At 39.9% G+C, this 20123-nt stretch overlaps 1 protein-coding gene across 1 annotated transcript in view; it reads right to left on the bottom strand.

Annotated features, from left to right (window-relative positions):
• Positions 1 to 4105: 4105 nt before the first annotated feature.
• The window catches only part of SLC9A2 (solute carrier family 9 member A2), a 33601-nt gene continuing 17583 nt past the window's right edge, over positions 4106 to 20123 (bottom strand). The window contains exons 4-12 of the mRNA XM_040536451.1: positions 18923 to 19140; positions 17427 to 17629; positions 15601 to 15690; positions 14100 to 14170; positions 12450 to 12611; positions 11732 to 11828; positions 10387 to 10518; positions 8397 to 8490; positions 4106 to 6597 (exon numbers count right to left, since the gene is read on the bottom strand). Coding sequence (XP_040392385.1) covers positions 6227 to 6597; positions 8397 to 8490; positions 10387 to 10518; positions 11732 to 11828; positions 12450 to 12611; positions 14100 to 14170; positions 15601 to 15690; positions 17427 to 17629; positions 18923 to 19140 — 1438 coding nt within the window. The 3' untranslated portion in view covers positions 4106 to 6226. The remainder of the gene's footprint in view (positions 6598 to 8396; positions 8491 to 10386; positions 10519 to 11731; positions 11829 to 12449; positions 12612 to 14099; positions 14171 to 15600; positions 15691 to 17426; positions 17630 to 18922; positions 19141 to 20123) is intronic.

Raw genomic sequence — 20123 nt, 5'->3', positions numbered from 1 at the left:
TGTCACTGTGTTTTTTCCTCTCTTCCTCTGCTGAAACTATAGCATGAAAAAGAAATGGTCAAGTTAATGTTAAAGAAGTGCAAATTTTTTTTTCTTTATGGACTAGCTGTTCCTTAAAATAATCATTTGAGTCTATCTGCTTTTCATGTAAAAGGCAAAGGAGCCAGCCAAGTGGCCTGACAGTGAATGAAAAAGAAGAAAGAAATGAAATAAAAAAGAACTTACCAGTTGGATGGTAATGCTTAAAGCTACTGTTCCTAGTGTGTGGAGACCACGTATGCATCCCTCATGTTGCCATGGCCATGTAAGCAGCAAGTGATGAGTAAACGATGTCCAAGGAGAGAAGGAGATGTGACTCCCCCTTTTAAGCTGAGGGAGGAGCAGTTGCAGCTATTTTTAACTATGTTCTCTGGGCTTTACTGAATTACTCAGCAGTTTCTTTAATCCAGTTGTGGCATCGGAATATACCAAAACAGATCTAAACATGGACGAAAGTGGAAAAAAAAGTTTCAACGTACAAATGACTGCAAAGTGAGAATTTTCCTTTGCTTTGGGTTAGTTTTCTTGGGCTTGTAGATAGGTTTTTTTTTTTTTTTTTTTTCTTTTGAAATTTTCACTTTTTATCATTGACCTTTGTGATTAGCTAATGCTAAAGAAACTGCATATACTGTGCAGTATTTCTTCTGTAAAACAACTGGTAGTGTATGATAGGTACTCATTTTGTTGCTTTTAAATGATTAAATAAATGTAGGATTTATTCCTTGTTTGTTTATGCTCTATACATTCCAACAGATATTTTATAAATCTATCAGTTCTGCATCTTTATTTTTTCCTTTTTGTTTTTGTGGTTGTTTTGTGTGTGTGTGATCTTTTTACTCAGAATTTACTCAGCACAGACCCACCACAGAGGTCTGTACCATTCTCATTTTCTGAGAACATGTTTCCTGAGGACCAGATAATGCAGCTACAGACCAGGACAAGTACTGCTTGTTTATTGGCTTGCTCGTCACTTCAAGCACTTCTTAATTTCATTGAAGTCAAGCAGATTGCAACCACTGTGGATATGTTCAAGCACTGCCACTTCCCCCTTCTACACCCTTCAGTTATGGGTGCTGTGGAGTATCCCTGGGTAAGTGATTCTTTATAGCTTGGCACTTTGGGATTTGGAAACTGAAACTGGGCCGCTGTTCCTATAATTTTGAAGACTCACAAAGAGATCATCATGAGTCTTGTAAGGAAGTTTATTATGGCCTGGACTTTGAGAATAAATTTGTTTTGAGTGGAGGTCAGACCTTTTTCTTATAAAAATGAAATAGTTAATGGAGCTTGTTTTAAAGGGAAGTCTTGAAAATCTCTGAGGCCAACTTAGAAAAGAAGCTAAATATTTAGTTATTTTTAATCCAGTGTTAGCATCAAAGAGCTATTTTTGAGAAATGCTTTGCAACTGGAGCTGCTCTTTCATTCCGTCAAGTCTGTTAAACAAGGTGATAGCAATAATATGAAAAATAAATGAAATAAGCTGGGGTATTTAAAACACTTTTGCCTTTCTGTGGCTAAAAATTACTTCTTGAAACAAAACCTCTGGCAACTAGGGTGCTGTTGCAACTCACACAACACCAATGTGAACCTCAGCACATTCCAGATCATGAAACAGTGAGACTCACCAGATCAACCAGTGTAAGTATTATTTTCCTCCTGCAATATTAGTCGCAGGTATCAAATGTCGCAGGATAAAAAGGCTTCCAAAGCTTGTCAGTGCTGTACAGGAATTGTATCAGGGTTTGACTGCGTGGAGAAACAATGCTAACCCAATATCCCATTCTGTTGTCCTATGAGAAGACCTGTCCAGCACCTGCAGAAGGAATTCTGGTGGAGAAAATTCTCAAGCGGCACAGTGCAGTTTTCAACCCCAAATCTGATTAACTCCCAAATGCTGAGATACCCTTCAAATGTCAAGAGGAGAATTAAGGTGTAATGTATATTTTTATTAAAAAATAAAATATCTCCCCATTTAGCTTGCCATCTAATAAATAAGCCAAGAGGGAGATGAAACCCGTTGGCTTGAAAGTCTTAAGACATCTTCCACACAGTGGTTCACATAAGTGACGTTGTCAGGCACAGCTGCAGCTTTATCTATAATGTACAAGTTAGTTTAAGGTGTGCTAAAGTCAGGGAGGAAAAAAAAAAAAGGCTATTAGTCCTTCTTTCTCTTCAGGATTTAAATAGCACCTGAATAAGGTGAGTTAGGTAGCTCATGACTTCCCTCTGTAGTGGGTCCTAAAGCAGATCCTCATTCTCCTGCTTGGACTTGATACCTCCTGCATCTTGTTTTTGGGTTGTGCCTCCAGGCCTCTACTGTTGGCCTGGCTGGCACTGTGTGCTGCAGATGCTGTGTTTTAAGCATATTCACAATCATAGTTTTATAGGACCAAAAGTCTTGTGGTACAAGCATGCCTCCAACCAATTTCAAAATCCTTCATCTCTTCAGGAGCTGGGGATGTTGGCAGAACCTAGAGAATTCTGGAAATGGTGACCAGCTGAAGCACTTCTTGCAGTGTCAGCCTTAAAAGGTTTCTGGTGTCTGGAACTGATGGACTTGGCATCTCTTGAAAAAGCTGGTGCAGAGTGCAATGGATTTACTTCCAGAGACCCCAAGGTACTATTCAGAACAGCATGCATGTTATTTTGGCCAAGTTTTCAACTCAGTTTGTTCCCCTATGTGATTTCTATGTGGCTTCAACAGAGAATGATATTCTTAAGTTTCTAAATTGTTATGCAGCAGGGTTATCTTCTGTTAAACACCTGTCATTTCAGTGGGCCTTGAATTACACTCGAATACCAAGCAGTACGTCCCTTAAAATTTGGTCTTTTATAGCAAATTATTTTTGTTTTCTCTTCCAAATATATGCTTAAACAGATAACTGGATGTCTATCTGCACTGTAGCCCTTGCTACACCTACTTTCTTATCCTATTTGCTTTCAATTTTACAGGCCTTGGAAGCTGAAGGGGAAAAGAAACTCTCAGAGAACCCTAATTCACAGTGTAACATATATTTTCTACTGTCTCATCCTTAAATTTGGACAGCTGGGCATTTACCAAGGCAGTAAAATATTGATACTACAGCGAGCACTGGGGAGTCCATCTGGAAACAAACAACAACAACAACGAAAAGAAAAGTGTGGATTTGGCAAGTTTCCCAGTCAATGCTGGAGATGTGGTTTTCTGAAGTGAAAAGCGTGTCCCCAGTCAATACACATTTTTCTCCATCAGATGGCGCTCGAGGACAGATTTATTGGGCTTCTCGTTCTTTAGCAGACAAGCTTTCTTTGATACAACGTTAAGAAAGCTGAAGCTAGATGGGCACTCGAGGAAGAGGCAAAAGTGCTGCTGAACTAGTTTACCCTTTGCAGGAGAGAAAAACAAGAAGAAAAATAAGAGAGACAAACCTCAGACCCAAACCAGAGTATGAGTTGAATGAGGGGCTACCTGGGACATAGCCTGTGTCACCTGCAGCTGTCTTTGCTACTGAAAAGACCACCCAGGGAAGCAGTTCCCAGAGGTGATGAGGTCTGTCCCAGCAGCACCAGAAAAGAAAGAGCCTGGAAGGGGTGGGAGGACCAGGAGAGGGAGAGGGAGGCAGCACTTGCAAGGAGCCAGAGTCCCAGGAGATGTGATTCCGCATTGCAGTGTAACCATGCTGGAGGTTTACCTTGATGCTCCTCTTCTGAAGTTCTCAAAGTGCTTTGAAAAGATAACAAAGTGCTGGTGTGTCTTGAAGCGCCAACAGGTTAAGACCATATTTCCTAAGAACAACCTCTACCTTTGTGTTTTTACAGTGGGGAACCCAGTTCAAGTACCAGTGCTCTAAGCAGGTGCTGTACTAATGGACAACACAAGCAAAGCTGTCAGGTTCCTGAAACCTGCATTCATTATTTAAAATTATGCCAATAAAACCAACAAACATTTTTTTTTAAACATGACATCTTTCCCCAGACATAAGCCAATTACCTGGTCATTACCAGCACGTGAAGGAGAAAGCTCCACAGGGAGTAAACTAAGTGTCGATGTGCAACACACAGGGAGTAAATTAAGTGTCGACGTGCAACATTTTGCATTTATTTATTTGGTCAGATTTCAGATGGGCCTGCTATAAAACACCTAGTCTAAACAGTCCCATCTGCAGAGAAGTTTCAGAACTGAAATCCAAACTTAAGGCTTCTTATTTAATCATGATCTCAGTAATGCAGTGACAGAGTATTTGCTGGCAGTTTTACAGCTGAAACATTTTCCTGTAGAAAGACATTCAAATTTATTTTTAAAGCTTACTAGCTTTGTTAGAACCCAGTTTTATTTCCAAACAAGAGATGATCATTAAAGGGTAGACAAATACTGCCTTCCACAAAAATCGTTTTTTGAAAATAGCCATGAACACCTGACTGAGATTTCTAGGGTTCACCTAGCCATCTCTCTGCAGCTTAAAATTTGCATTTGACAAACAGCAGAAATTACATAGCCTGAACAGAGGAAAAGATTAAAAGACGTGACAATAAGAGAGTTCAGGCAGGTTTGACATTTTAAATACATACATGAAATGAATATTTTGGAAAAGCTTAAGTGAAGGAAAGTCATTATCCCTATTTATAAAACTCATTTACCATCCCGGCCCACAAACCTTTGAAATAAATCTACCCTGTGATTTTAAAAGCAAATTTGATTTTTAATAGTTCTTTCAAAACGAGCTTAAATAAATAAGTGAATCTTATTGCCCACAGATTTAGAAATGTGCTAACGAAAAAAGAGAAGTTATGATTTCACAGTGTACATTCTTAACTGAAAGTTATGAATCTTGTAACCGGAAGAATGAAAATGATTTTTGCATTGTGCTGAAATGTGTATCTGTGCTGAAGCAAGCTCAAAACTTAAGATAAAGTGGGACAGAAAGTGCAAATTCCTGAGAGCTATTAAGTATCATTTATTTTAATGCACCCTCCCTTCTCATAGGCACTCAGATGACAGCCATTTACGCTGGGGTGAAGAAAGTCTGCATTTCTATGGGTATTAGTAAGGTGCACAGTGACTGCAACTGATTCCAGAGCTATTTTTTTCCAGGTCCTACTTTTACTGTACAAGAAGGAACATTTTTGTTCCTTGGAGTGCATAGCCCAAAGAAAAGATAATCATTCCCCCTTTACAGATAAAGAAACAGAAAGTAAAATGAGTTGACCAGGTTCACAAGCATGAGTGAAGGAGCTTTCTTGAACCTCAGTGGTCCCAAAACTCAAACAGGGCACTGCTGGTTTTGTCTATGTGCAGTGCTCTGCAACTGTTCTACTGCTGTGTTTGCACTGCCATGGAAAAGCTAAGGTGCGAAAAGCAATTTTGAACAGTAACATTTTTTATCTACTTGAAGTCTCTTTTTAGGACTTCTGGTGTCCTTTTAGGTGCTCTAGTTGTGTTGACATTAGTCAGAATCAAGGTTCAGATTTCAGTGAGAATTCAGATTTCCCTTGGTGATTCGCAGTACCATTCAAAGGCTACATATTGCCAAAAATTAAAAAAAAAAAAAAAAAAAAAAGTAAAAATTCAAGCTATTCAGGCCTTGTCTCTGTTGCAGCTTCTCTCTATAAACTGTGCAATTCTGGTCCAACAGCTTGCTCCTTCTTTTCTTCCTCTTTTTGCACATCACAGCTCTTCCAATAAACTGGGCTCCAGGAATATATTTATTCTTCTTATGAAGTCTATATGATAGGTGCATTGTGCAATTTTCAGTGTTACTCATATTAAAGCTCTGGTTAAAACAAGTATTATTTGATCATAAATAAAACCTGAAATGATATAGGTTTTTGTAAAGAACCCCTTCATCACTGGACTTTCATGATTTTTTTTATGGATAGCTGGGTATTGAACTTGCATGACTTGGTTCCACAGGAGATGATGTGATAAGGCACATTTCCATCCTATCTTAATAGTGGATATAATGTAATTAAAGCATTGCCATAAGTTATTTATAAAAGAGATTTTTTTTTTTTTTTAACGTCCTCAGTTTTGCAATTGCTCCAGTATTCCTTTCACTTAGTTAATGGTGTTGACTTTGTCCAAATGGAAATGCTTAGATCCACATTAAGGTTTCTCTTCTCTTTAATGGATCCCGCTGTCTGATCAGATAGTTTAGAATCCTAACGATATGCCCACTGCTTATTACCAATAGTTCAGTTTCTGCTGTGTTCAATACGGCTGGTTCTCAGGCTTATTTCTCTGTCTTTCCCCTTGTGACGCCTGCCTAACCAATCGTGGTGGTGGTATAGGTCTTGCCGACCCATGGTCTGCAGTCAAATCTTCCCTGCTCAAAGTGCCAAATCTTGGTCTCGTCAGCAGTGGCTGCCTGAACCCAACGGATGGCTGAGGCAGGCTGCCTGGCTCCTGCTGCTCTCCTCGTCCATTCTGGCTCCCATCGACTTCATTCTTCCATTCCATCCTTAACTCAGACGGTGGCCGCTGCTGCCTCAATCTCTGTTCTCTCAAGATTTTCCCTGCTCTGGGTCTTAAATTGAGCACCGTGGTAGTGGCATCCATTTCAGAGTCACTGCTGTCACCCACTGTTGATTGAAAACAAAATTAAAATTTGGCACAGAAATGAGATACTCAGCCTCACATCCCATAAGAGGCATTTCCAGGGCACTGCACATATAGGGACTCTAGAAACTTGACTTTGGAAAAGTAGCATCAATGTTCCACCAAGCAAAGGATCTCCCAAGGGCAATGACCAGCTAGGAGGAAACATCCCATCCTTAATATGCCTAAACGTAAGATATCAAAGAAAAAATACAGGGCAAATCTCACAGCTTGCAAGTGCCACAGACTCCTTCATCCCCTCACAGCAACGTAGAAAATGGCCACGGGAAAGCTGGCATAACTATTCAGGGAATACTCTTAAATGATAACTATCAGGTAAGCTCAGCTGGAAACATTTTGGGTGTGTGCATGTGCAATATATTTTCCCCAGCAGACTTCTTTTTAATTAACAAACATCTTCATCAAAACTTGCGCACTTCAGTCATTTGGTAATCATTTTAACAATCGTTTATGAATGACTCAGATTTGTTCTTAGGCTCACGTCAGATATAATGTTTTAAATGAATCAAAGCAAAGAATTGCATATTGTGCAACTGTCATAAGAGCAACTTCCATTAGTAACCTACATGTTATTTCCTTTAAAAAGGTGAGGAAGAGGTCAACAAAATATATCACCATATAATTGTCCATTCACCCAGATAATTTTATATCAAGGAAGGTCTTCATCATACTGTGTTTGTAGGCTTTTCTTCTCCTAAATATGTCATATGATATATGTTTTTGACAATTGAATAATCTGGAGGCATTTTTCCTCTTTAATATCTAATTCTAGGTGACAGTAGGTGACCTCTGTAGACATAGCTATAGAATAAAACGCATCTTACATTCAGGAGGGCAAAGATGTAATTAACAAGAGACAAAGACATGGTCTATTGCTAAATTAATTTGCAAGAGTGGAAGACTAATTGGGCTGGGGTGTTGTTCAGAAATTTTAGTGAATATGTAGAGATTTAAACTTCTCAACAAGAGATCCTGATGATTGCTTGGCATGAAAGGGAATGTTCCTGAGCATGGTATAAGCATGGTAATGCAAATAAAAGTAATGTATAGAGTTGGCTAAGTTTTCACATCAAATTGTTGCCTTCCTCCAGATTTTTTTTTATTTCTTAATTTTTTTTAGAATTCAAGAACTCTAAAGTGAACCACTTGTGAGTTCAGGCATAAAAATAAATAAATAAATAAATAAACATTTAGGTTGTACACCACAGACTTTTGAGAAGTTCTTCATGAGATCTATAAATCAGACCTCATGTCCTCATTTTCCTCGCTGGTTTGGTTCTCAGGACACTGTCGTCTGCTCTGACCCCAGTAAGAAAGTAAACCACATAGGGTTACAATCCAAGAGAGAGATCTGTATATTATTGAATAAAGACATGGAGAACAAGCAATGAACAGAGTTTCTGGTGCAAGTGTCTCAGGCTACTGCTTGCTCACATGAGGAGATGCGCTGTGAGGGCCATGCAGCTACAGCATTTGAACTGAGAAAGCCCCACAAGACTGCTTGCTGAGGTATTTCTCCACACTAAAATACCTGCTTTAGAACCCATCACTTTTAATGCTGTAAGACCTCTGCTAAATATCCAGCACCTACAAATATTTTATGAAGGTATTAACTCTAGAATGAAAGCACTTGCACATGAAGCAGTTAAAGTTTATTTCAATATTAACATGCTGACTTCCTTACATCGTCCCTGGAAAAGCTTTCCTTCTATGTAGGCAAGATGAGTGCAGCACAGTAAGAGAGCAGAAAAATTTCCATTACCTCTGGAAGATGTTTTATTTCTTACACGTAGTTTCTCTGGGAGTTTAGTGTTTTTAGGAAGTGAAAGAAATCTTTTTGTATTTGCAGCAGCAGCCTGTGCAAAGAAATAAAAGAAATATTAAGTTACAGCAGACTGAAGTACCTCCATAGTGTATGTTAAGATAAACAACCGAGGCTTGAACAGACTTAGGTAGCTAAAGGGCTAGAGAGTAGTTTGGGATTAGCTAATACGTGATCTTTTACTACACACTCAATTAACACTTACTGCTGGTTGAGGTCTGTGCTAACTAAGGTAAGGACTGGGTATTCTCAAGCAGCTTAATCAAAGCAAAGCCTAGTGCTATGCCCTCTGAGATCAGAGTTAATAAATATATGCTCTCTAACCTCAACCTTACCTGTACACGTTTTTCAGAGGAAGGCAAAGCATCATTTTATGCAATTCCAGTCTGGAACCTTATTAGTCAGCTACGAAAATTAGCTTGAGACTGAAGCTTGGGCACAAGAAGTAATCTGTATTCTGATCCTGCAAACACCTTATACATATAAATGACTTTTACAGTTGACTAGTCACACTAGTTGACGAGGAAGTTAGGCACCAGTGTGACCATTTACCAGTGCAGGGCATAAAAGCCTTGTTTTCCCAAGACTAAGCTCTAAAGTCCCTGGGTGCAGAGCACACCTCTGGCATACTCTGGCGAACACTTCCTGGAGCATACGAGGTACTTTCCAGGACAGGGTGATTTTTAAAAGTCAGAGATTTCTCAAGAGTATCCTTTCTCTCATTTGTATATGAAGACCTGTTTAAAACCTTTATAATCTACCAGCTCTCCCCTGCCTGCACCACTCATCATTGCACGCTCAAAGGGAGTGTGTAAGGAAAATCTACTTTCCATGAGACATTTTTCATCTTTTGATATTTTTGTGCTTCTCAGGATCACTTCTGTAGTCTGGCCACGTGCACTGGGCACGAACTTACAGATAACACTTCCTTGTGTGGTGGATTTATTCAAGGATAATTATTTTTAAAATAACAGCCTGTGCATTTTAAAAAGTTGTCAGACATCACCTTTCTCCCTGCCCAAAAATGACTCAGTCCTGCTAAGTGTCTTCAGTATTCCTTCTAAAAAATCAACATACGTTACTGTGGTTGAGAACAACAACACAAAGATCATTCAGAAACGGACTTATTACTATAACTAATGCCACAGGCCACCCAGGTAATGATCACAAATGGGATGCAGCACTTATTGTAGACATCACTATCAGCAGCCTCGTAGCTGAAGGACAAATGTATCAATGAAGTCACTAAGTGTTCTTGTAACATGAAAATACGTGTTTATAAGGTGGTTAATTTCCCTCCTAGCTAAAATGGGAGTATCAGCTTCTCTGTCGTTGCTCTGTTTGGAAGGTCTGAAGTTTACAATGATGGCATAAAAGGATTGGTTCAGAGTCAAATGTCAACATGACATGCCATTTCTTGCAGATGGAGGGGTTTTTCCCATCCTGTGTCAAAACCTGAAGTCCTGACCACTTTTTAAGAACCCTAAGGAGATGATGACAGTTTTCAAATGGAGTGCTCACCCTGTCAAACTTGACCAAAAGTTCTCATCTTTCCCATATTTTGGAGCATACTGTAAGTAGTTTGACTGTCTCAAAGTCATTTTCTACCTCGATCATCCACTCTTCATCAAAACACTGACAGAGAATTCTGACCATGCCATAGAAGTATGCTGTGTATGGAACCTGCTCAGTTCCTCTGAGATAAAATCATAGCAGCACATCCCACTCATATTCCACAGCATTGAAGGTTTTCTGAAGGGATCAGTGCAAACCAAGGGGCCCAAGTGCACAACTGAGGGTGTAAGTGTGACATTATATGTGCTGTTGTCTTTCAGATTTGGGATTTTTTTTTTCTGCATTTCAGATTTTGTTCTGCGTGGCATTTAGCTACTGAGAGTTGTTTTCTATAAATCAACTAAAATGCAAGTACCGGTCTTTCTCTTGACAGGCTGTTAGTTTTCCTTAGGCTCTCCCTAAGGCTGTGCCGGCGACGGATAAGAATTTCTTTGGCCTGCTTCTCATTTGCATCTGCAGCCAGGCTATGTCGGTTATATGACATTGTCTGAAACAGAAAAGCAGTGGTTACGTTCTGAAAAGAGCAATGTCAAATGTTGAGCTATATGAATAGTACAAAATAGGATTTTTGCTTTAATATTTTAATAACCACCATAAATCCTTGCAAATAAAATCATATTAAAGATGATTAAGAACAAGGACAATAATTATGCTGGCATTTTTTTAGTCAGAGGCTTCGTGAGCAGCTGCTTGTTTTTTAAGCCTGCTGATATTTGTAATGAAACAGAAATTGCAGAAAGCTGACTTAATACAGTGTTTACCCCCACGTTGTACTAGCTCAGTAAATGTCAATGGAGGATGCACATTTGAAAGTGGTAACATGAGTCACCTAGAGGGAAGTCATTTTTACCTCCAGCAAGTTGAAGCAAGCTCCACTTTTGAATGTTTTCCAAGGGCGCAGACATTCAAACTACTTAGCCACAGGAGGGTAAATGTGAAATGTCCTTTTACTTTTATTTCACTGTTTTTCCAGCTCATCACCTCTGTTCTTAATACAAACAACTTCACAACTGGAGGCAAATGGGAAACCTAATCCCATACCATGAAGTGACCAAAATACTAATAGAAGTGGGACAAGGTTGGATTGAATTTGCACCTATGATCCTTTCTAAGTAATGGAAGTATATTGCAGGTAATATGAGAAAAACATGAAGCTTTATCAATAGTCTAAGACCAAGTAAGCAATTTGCATAAAGGATCACGAATATGTTGCTCTACATATGACAGCAGATTAATAGACAACAGAAGTAAATAACAGGATTAATTACTACGCTATAGTACAGCAGATGCTGTACTGGCCCAAAGATGTCATAGAACCATAGGATATCCCAAGCTGGAAGGGACCCACAAGGACCATCAAGTCCAAATCCTGGCTCCACACAGCACTACCTGAATCAGACCCTATGTCTGAGAGCAGTGTCCAAACACTGCTTGAACTCCAGCAGGCTCGGTGCTGTGACCACTGCCCTGGGGAGCCTGCTTCATGGCGCAATAAAGCTTCAGGAGCAAATCCTGCTCAAAGGTGAACCCGAGACCAAGAGGTACAAATTCACTGCACAACGGTCTTCTAATATTTCATTAGCACCTGAGCTGACAGTACCGTAAATGGAGTGAACAAAAGGAAGACTGAAAAAGCAGAAAGGTAATAAGTATATTCAAAAAGTAGTGGGGTATTTAAGTATGCAAAGCTTTATTCTTACTCGATGTCGTATTTGGTAGAGATTCTTTGTTAGAATTTCCCGCATGTTTTCCATTTCAGTGGGAGACAATGGTTTTATTTTTCCTTCATGATATTCACTGTGGCAGAATAAAAACAAACAAACAAACAAACACACACACACAAAAAAAAAAAATAAAATACATGAAAGAGAGAGAGAGAAAAAGAATATTTATTTTTTATGATTGAAAATTATATTTGAACTGTTTTCTTTGCTAGAGTTGGAAACAGCATTTTAAAACAACTGAGGAAGAGGTAAAAATGTAGCAGGTAAGAATGAAACCTTGATCTCATTTGAGTCAAGTGCTAAGGCTCAAAACCCACTCTCCAAAACTTGGTATTGCTTTCACTAAATTGTAAATTCGACTAAGACACTTTTCAAAATGTCCCTCAGGCTTCCCTTGTAGCTCCTTGTAGCAGATGTGCAGGCACTGGTTTAAATCCAGCTCAGTTCTAGGCAGCAAATCAACGTTCCCTGTGAGCTGCATGCAGCTGCCTTTGTAAAACTACACGTTCCGGAAGATCGAGGCTCACTGAGTACTTTTTATGTGAGCTGCAAGTGAAACGCTCTGGTTTCACGTCTGCTTACTGTTCGTGGACACAAAGTGCCCTAAGTTAAAGTGATTATCTTGCCTATGGACTGTGAAATACATTACACAACCCCACCGCAATGCTCAGCCACGCTGGCCTAGTTGGCTTACCTGAGAGACACCGACGATGGGACTTTGCTGATCATTCCACTCTCGGCCATCTCGATGGCATGCTTTATTTCCAGCTTCTTGTACAAAGAAACAATGCTGGATTTGGGCTGGTTCTCTCGGATGAGAAGTCTTCGCAGGTATTTATTGTCAAACTTTTTAAACCTGTATGAGAGGCAAACCAACCCAACCAGTTAATTTCAACTATGCATAGCTGAGGAAAGCTGCTATACTGTAGCTAAAGCAATTGTGAAGTTTATTCCCATGGCATATGTGCATATTAAGAACTTAGGGCTGGATAACACATAATCAAGGGTCAAGTTCATCTTTGCTTCAGCTAGTATTAACCTATGTTTTGGTTCATCTGTTAAAGCACATGTCTCTGGCAGCAACATTTAACTTTTAGGTACTATGTGTTATTGGACAATATTGTTTCTAATTCTCCATTTTCACTGAGACAAAGGGAACATTAAATATTTACTGTAATAACAAATAAAAGGTCTACATTTGCACCCACTGCTTTTTCTTTTGAAATTTTAGCTTGCTCTTGTAAAACTTCAGAAGTTCTCCTTTTCTCTAAAGCAACCACAACTATCTTGGATGCTTAGTGAAAAAACATTGATTAGAGCCAGGGTGACTTTGTTTGTCAGAAAATATTCTGCCCTCCAGTCATTCTGAAATTATTCTTGAATTTCAGTCAGAAGTCTTTCTGAAGGTCACAAAGAGGTGGGACTCTCCTCTGCTCCATAATCTGTTGGTTAAAGATCTCACACAGATTGGAGGAGAACCAGGCTGAGTAAAAAAGAGTTGTACCCATGTTATCCATCTTTCAGGAACACATCCTCTGTCATGTCCTCTAATCATTTGGAGAGGGATCTTCTCAGCCTCTCCCACTGATGCTCTTTCCTCTGTACAAAACACTTAAATTCTTATTGGAGCAGTGACTAGAAGGTGGGTGAGCAATGCCCATGCTTTGGGGCTGAAGGATTTGGGTGAAAAAGAATGTACTTCTGCGAAAAGAGAGTTAGATCCAAACAAATGATGATGATGATTCAGCAGCTAAACTGAACACATGAATAATTCAGGTATTGCCAGTGGTAATCTTCTTAACTGACACTAAATCCTAAATAATACCATCAGGAAATGTGGAGCTGCCTGCCATTAAGATCTCTCATGCACCTCATGCCAGCCAGTGCCTTGATCTTCCTAGAGGAAGTCCCAAAGCTTTTGTTTGTTTCTCATCAGCTAGGGAACTAACCCCGCACTTAACACCACAGTGGCATACAATTTGCAGCAGCATCCTGAGCAGGAAAGCCAGCTCGGGATGAAAAGCTCAGCAGACATACAGGAAATGCTCTGAAACTGTCAGAAACAGGGAGATTACATTCACCCTCAGAAGGTAGAATACTTTACCCTGGGATCAGAGGGCTGTGCTTTTTCCCAGCTGGAGATTTTGTCCTGCTTGCTTGTGGTTTAGTTAAAAAGACATTGTTTTTCTGCCTTCTCTTTGTAACCCACACATTCTAAAAACAACCACCCACTTTCAAGAATAAAATGCTGAAAATGAAATCTGATGCCCAACAGCCTTTATTTGTTGCTGCAGAGCCAGTTTAGTCTCCCCGTATAACAAAGAGTTTTAAATGCCATTCTTACTTATCTCTCCAAAAGTTGTGACCCCAGTGTCCACAGACATCTTCAATTCCTGTCTTCACATGATCGAAGAACTAAAGGGGAAATGTTGGATCATTACATAAACTTATAGACATAATTTAGCTTGCACTTAGATATTACTATTTTTCAACTTACTTCGAAACAGAAAAGCCTCGTCAGAATTCAGGATGGTGCTTGACTTTAACTAAATGCAACTAAATAATGTTAACTAAATGCAGTCTAAACAGACAAGTGCAGGCTTGGCTTATGGATATTGAAAGGGGTCCATCCTTGCTGCCATTCAAATGCCAGGGAGGGCACCATGAACTCGGAGCTGGTTTCTGTTCTCCTCCCCTAGAGCTCCATCAGTTCACAGCCCCAGAAGGACAGAAGTCAGCTGCCAATCTCCACGTCAATCTTGCTGATCTCCTACCTAAATCTGGAGGCAATTTGTTTTTCCTATATTTTCATTTCTTTTATGTTCTGTAACCAGTTGGGGCTATGCCTGGGCATTCTCCAGGGACTTCCCCAGGCTTGACAGTGAGCCAGGTATGACTTTGTGGAGGAGACAGCCTGAGTGGGCAGCAGGTCCCTGTGCCAGCACTGCCCCTTCTGTATGCACAGGATAGAGCTACAATAGCCAGCACTGGGTCCTGAGCTCCTATTTCAGAGGACTGTGGTCCAACTTCACCTCAAAACATCCTGAGCCCCCAGTATTGGAACCACACTCTTCCTTAGTCTATTACCAATTACAAAAGGATGAACCAGTCCATCTAAGATTTCACTGGATCCTCAGAGGTGGCTCACAAGCAGCTGTGCTCTTGATTCAAGTACCATAGCAGGGGGTCTCTAAAATTCAGATGGAAATCCTGATAGATATGTCCAAAGTGTAAGTTCTAGAAGTACTGACTTTTAGTTGCTTAGATTCAGTTCTCTACTGAATGTCACCTTATTATTCCTCAATTTGGAATTTAAAACCACCTACCACAGGTATGCTGTAAGGAGAAACACATTCAAGAACATGCACAGCTAATGAGCCACAATAATTAGACATACACATACTAAATACAAATCCAGTGAGGGGTTGATGATGTGAGAGTTAAGGAAGGTTAAATGTGTCTTTAGAAGGAGTTTACATGTGTTTAATTAGACTAACTCAAACACGATGTAATGTAATTAAATTGCCAAAGGTTTCCTAATGTAGTCAAGTTCCAAAATAACACATCTCCTAAGAGAAACAAATTACAAGAAGATAACATACCTCAACAAGTAACAAAACAAGGTGAAGATTCCCAAATAATGATACATAACAATGATAATTTTGATAATGATCAGAATTTAAATATAAGCTTTACAGTTGTTGTGCTTAAAACAGCTTTAGAAAAGAAATCTTAAAGAGTGCACGTATCTCTGTAATACTGTATGTTAAATCTCTCACACTGAAAGCCAACAGCAATTTTATCTATATGAAGGTTTCATCTGTAACACTGAAGATACAGCATACCCTGTTATAAATTTCTTCACTGACAGCAGGTTGCTTTTTATTTGACCTTTTGACATCAAGAAACTCCACCAGTGGACGAATCGTTATTCCCTGTGAAGAAAAAAGCAAATATTTCTGTGTTTTTCCATAAACATAAAGGAAAAACAAAGCCTTTTGGTCTTCTGCATCTCTGTCAGAGCAGTGAAAATGGCTGTGGATAGCTTTTTTCGCTCCAAAAATTTTCTTAACTCAGGGACTCAAATATGTCTCAACAGGAGCACTAAAATTGCTATTGAATGGCTATAGACCAGACCCATGACACCAAGATTTTTGGTAAATATGTATCCATATTATACTATTCTTAGAGAAAGAACAAATGTTTTGGCTACCTCTAAATGATACAATGATTTTGAACCACTATTTCTGGAAGAATTTACATCATTGTTTATTTGTATAGGCACACTGACACAGGAGAGAGAAATGAATCTAATGGTGTTGAGATCAGTCCCTACTACCCTAGACAACCATGTCATGTATTTCTATTCATAAATGAATCAAGCTTTATCTCAAAAGTAGTTAGGTTTCTTTGCCCCATTGCTCATACTGGAACACTCCTCCTGAACCTCATTGTTCTGATAATTAGAAAGCAGCTTCTTAATTACATCATGGTCACTTTGTACCACTTTGTTCTTGTGCCAACATTGTCTTTTTGGCTTGAACAGTGTTCCTCCTTCTCTGGTGTTCACTCCCTGATATAAACAGTAATTACATTCCCTCTTCTCCTTCTTTTTGCTGAGGCCAAGACATTCTGGTCTCCTTTCACACGACAGGCTTACCAGTCCCATGATCAGTCTAGAACATGACATTGTTTTCTCCTGGAAATACCTGTCTCAGTATGTCTTGAGATCACATTTGCCTTTCTTCTGTACATATTGCATTGGTGGCTTAAACCCCACCCCATTATCAATCAGTACACCTATGTCTTTTTCCCTATTTTTTAATTCAGAATGAAAGGTCCCCATTTCATAAGAGAACTCCTTAGTAAGAAAGTCCTTGCAAGAACACATTTGCACCTACTACTGTTAAATTTCATTCTATTTCTATCATATTGGTCCGTATTCGCTCTCCTTTTCCTAGTTGCTACCCCATAAGGCTGTCACCTTCCGAGGTCTGTCATCAAAAACCATAGCACCAAAAAGCTCCTATGTCATGGTCAATAGCAAGAATATTAAACAAAACCATCGCCAGGAACCATCCTTTGAGGAGTTCCATCTCATCAGCCTCATCTGTTCAGGGTGGTCGAACCCTGGAGCAGGTACCCAGAGAGGCTGGGGGATCTCCATCCATGCAGATACTCAGAACCCAACTGGCCATCACCCTGAGCAACCTGATCGAGCTCTTGCAGGTGGCCCTGTTGTGGGCATGGGGCTGGACTAGGGACCCTCAGAGGCCCTGTGCATCTATTTCCCTATACAGGAGGAATTGCCAGCTCCTTCCTCATTCACTTTACAATCCTTCAAAGGCCAGCCCAAACGTCAGTTTAATTAACAGTTACACTAACAATCTCCTGTGTAGCAGCTCGCCCCCCTCCCCCCCTCCAACCTCATAGGGTTTTAAACGCTTAATGCTACTTACATGTTTGCATAAGTACTTAATATCTGGCATACCTTTGCTACCTGTCTGCTGACTGCATAGCATTTTTTTTTGTAAGTATGACCATGGAGCAATACAGAAGTATGTTCCTTCAAGTATGTTCCTTCCAGTAATTTAAGACACCTGTTTTTCTACCCACTTCTTATTTGCAACATGTTTGAGAAAGAAAAGGTCCAGAAGAGGAAAGGCGTTACCTGAATGAAAACAGTAAAGAATATCACCACAATAACGGCAGTGATGAACAACTTCTTCCTGGGGAACACAGTAGAAGGAAGCAGAAACACAAGTGAAAAACAAATAGCTCCTCGGAGGCCACCGTAAGCAATAATAAATTGGTCCTTAAAAGTGAGGGGAATTGTCCGGAACACATTAATGATCTGAGTCAGAACAAAAACACCTGAAGAAAAAAAAAATGGAAATACAAAGAAGAGAAAAATAAAAAAGGGAAATTAAAATTGCATGGAAATCCCCCACAATACTAATATTTGTTTTGAAACACCTTTATTTGCTTCTTCCTTACTCATTATAGATGAAATTAGAAGTTATATAGCAGCTCGAAAACACCAAAGAAGAAAAAATTTTAATTCCCAAGAAGCATTGTCTTAAACATATCCACCTCAGGTCAGCTGGATTTAGGACCTGAAGGACCTAATTGATAGCCATGAGACAGCCACTATGCCCCTCTAAAGTAGCAATAATTCTTGTGTCAGTATAGACTGAGACACCTAAATTATATTTTTAAATGGGATTTAAAGTGCTTTTGAACACATTGCCTTGTCAAATCTGTGCTTTGAATTCTGCAAAATCCTAGTCAATCTCTTAATTTTACTGTAATAGGCAGAAAGGATGGAGGACCAGGGATGGAAAGAGAAGATATCAGTGAATGGGAGTGTACCAAGGCACAGGCTCCAGACATGGGGCAGGCTGGAGTAAAGGCATAAAGGCAGGTGAAGGGAGCAAGCCTAAGGGCCCTGAGCTGAGGGGCAGTCAGGATGTTTTTCAGTATAAGGTATTAATTGTGGGGTTACGTGTGGTGGAGGGAAAATAGTCCATATCTGTGCAGTGAAGGGAGACTTGGGAGCTAGAAGCAGGAGTGAGGAGGCAGTCCAGAACATGAACTGCTCGTATGCACAGATGGGCCAAAGTACTACACAGCAAACCGAGATTGAAGACCTATTAATCTGACATCTACTTTGGTATCAAGGTAAACGAAAAAGAGCTAATACTGCAAACACAGCAGGGTCAAGCACTTTCCTCACATCATATGCCTGAACAGCACTACAAATATAGCATTTCTTGTTTTGATGCTATTAATGTCAATGATGGGGAAAAACACAAGCCTAGTAAACATTAAAACAAAAACAAAATCTTTTTATTGTTGCAGAACTGATCATCCTTTTAAGTAAAAATGGTTTATTTGTAAATAAATGTGTAATTAGATATATGTACTCTGATTACCACGCCTACTGCTTCTGCCTTCAGATAGGCAAGATCAAGACCAAACTGATGTTTAGGTTCTGTTCTGGGAAAAGGTGGAAGCTGACCCTGAGATCTAGAAAACATTATAAATAAGAAGACAATTCCACAAGCTGATGGGACTCTGCCTAAATTTTGGCATTTTCTGCTAGAGGAAAAGTGGTAGGAGTTTTCTCTTTTAAAGAACACGACGTGCAGTCTGAGACTTGCTTACCCAGTGCCCTCCATATTAAACAGAAAAGGAGGGTGAAGCTAACGAAGGCCCAGTTCCACTCATGGTTCTTCCCAACTGTGGACACTCCCATGAAAATGAAGATTAAGGTCTCACTGACACTGCTCAACATCTTCATAAAATACTTTATCGTTGTATAGGATTTTTGGGAAACGTTTTCCTCCACATATTTATTCATGGTCATGGCACAAGATGTAATCCTGAAAGGCAAACATAATCCTGTATCATTGGTATGATTTCTTCTACCCTCTCTCACTTCTACAGAATACTATTCACTTTTCCATAGTCCTCTTTAAAGTGCAAAGCACGACTTATTCCACCACCACTACATGTCAAAGTTATGGACTCAGTGAACCTCCAGCTTGGGGCATGGGATTTTTTTTTCCCCACAGTGGGAAGTTTTCTGAGAAGACATCAGTATATGGAGAGTTTTTTCACATACTAAATCCATGTGATCTGTGCAAGGGTCACTCAAACTGTGTATTTTAAGAGAGGCAGAGCTGAGGAGAGCCAAGCGCAGCCCTAGAGAACTGGGACTGCTGCTCCTATTGCTGCTGAAGGGCATCAGACAGATGTCCTTCAGACATCAACAGACAGGATGGAAACCATAGGCCCTGGGGCTGGACTTTACTCCCTTCCCATAAGTAGTTTCCCCACCAAACCATTCCCCCTGCAACGGCAGTGACAGTAGCCAGCTCCTCTTTCCTGGCAAAGTAAGCAGCAAGCAGTAAGCTACAGAAAACTTCTCCTCCACTCTAGGACTCTGCTTGTTTTGTGTATGCACAGAGCTGACCACGGTTTCAGAAGTAAAAAGCACAACCAGAAATCATGCTGGTGCTGTTGTACATATAAAGCACTCACAAATGAATGAAATGCACATCTCAACTGATATGTGAGAGAACAGACAGGGCTTACTATGTCTACAGGTCCTTCCTCTAGGCCTGTTAGTAAATGTAGACTCTTAATCAGCAGGAAGAGCAAAGCAAAGAATGACATTACTGGCTGTACGCCATTTGCTCAGGATGGTGATGTATCCCACAGTGCAGGGATGGCTGAGACTATTCAGCTGCAAAGGCTTCAGACTTAAAGATGTTTAGCAGTTCTGGCTAGAAGATAACCTCTAAGTGGTGCCTCGGAGTAGGGAAGCACAGTCTGAATTGCCTAATAATCATCAAGGTGGGCA

This window comes from Cygnus olor, chromosome 1, assembly GCF_009769625.2.
Source record: "Cygnus olor isolate bCygOlo1 chromosome 1, bCygOlo1.pri.v2, whole genome shotgun sequence".
Taxonomy (NCBI): domain Eukaryota; kingdom Metazoa; phylum Chordata; class Aves; order Anseriformes; family Anatidae; genus Cygnus; species Cygnus olor.
This window is presented reverse-complemented; position numbering and strand designations above follow the sequence as displayed.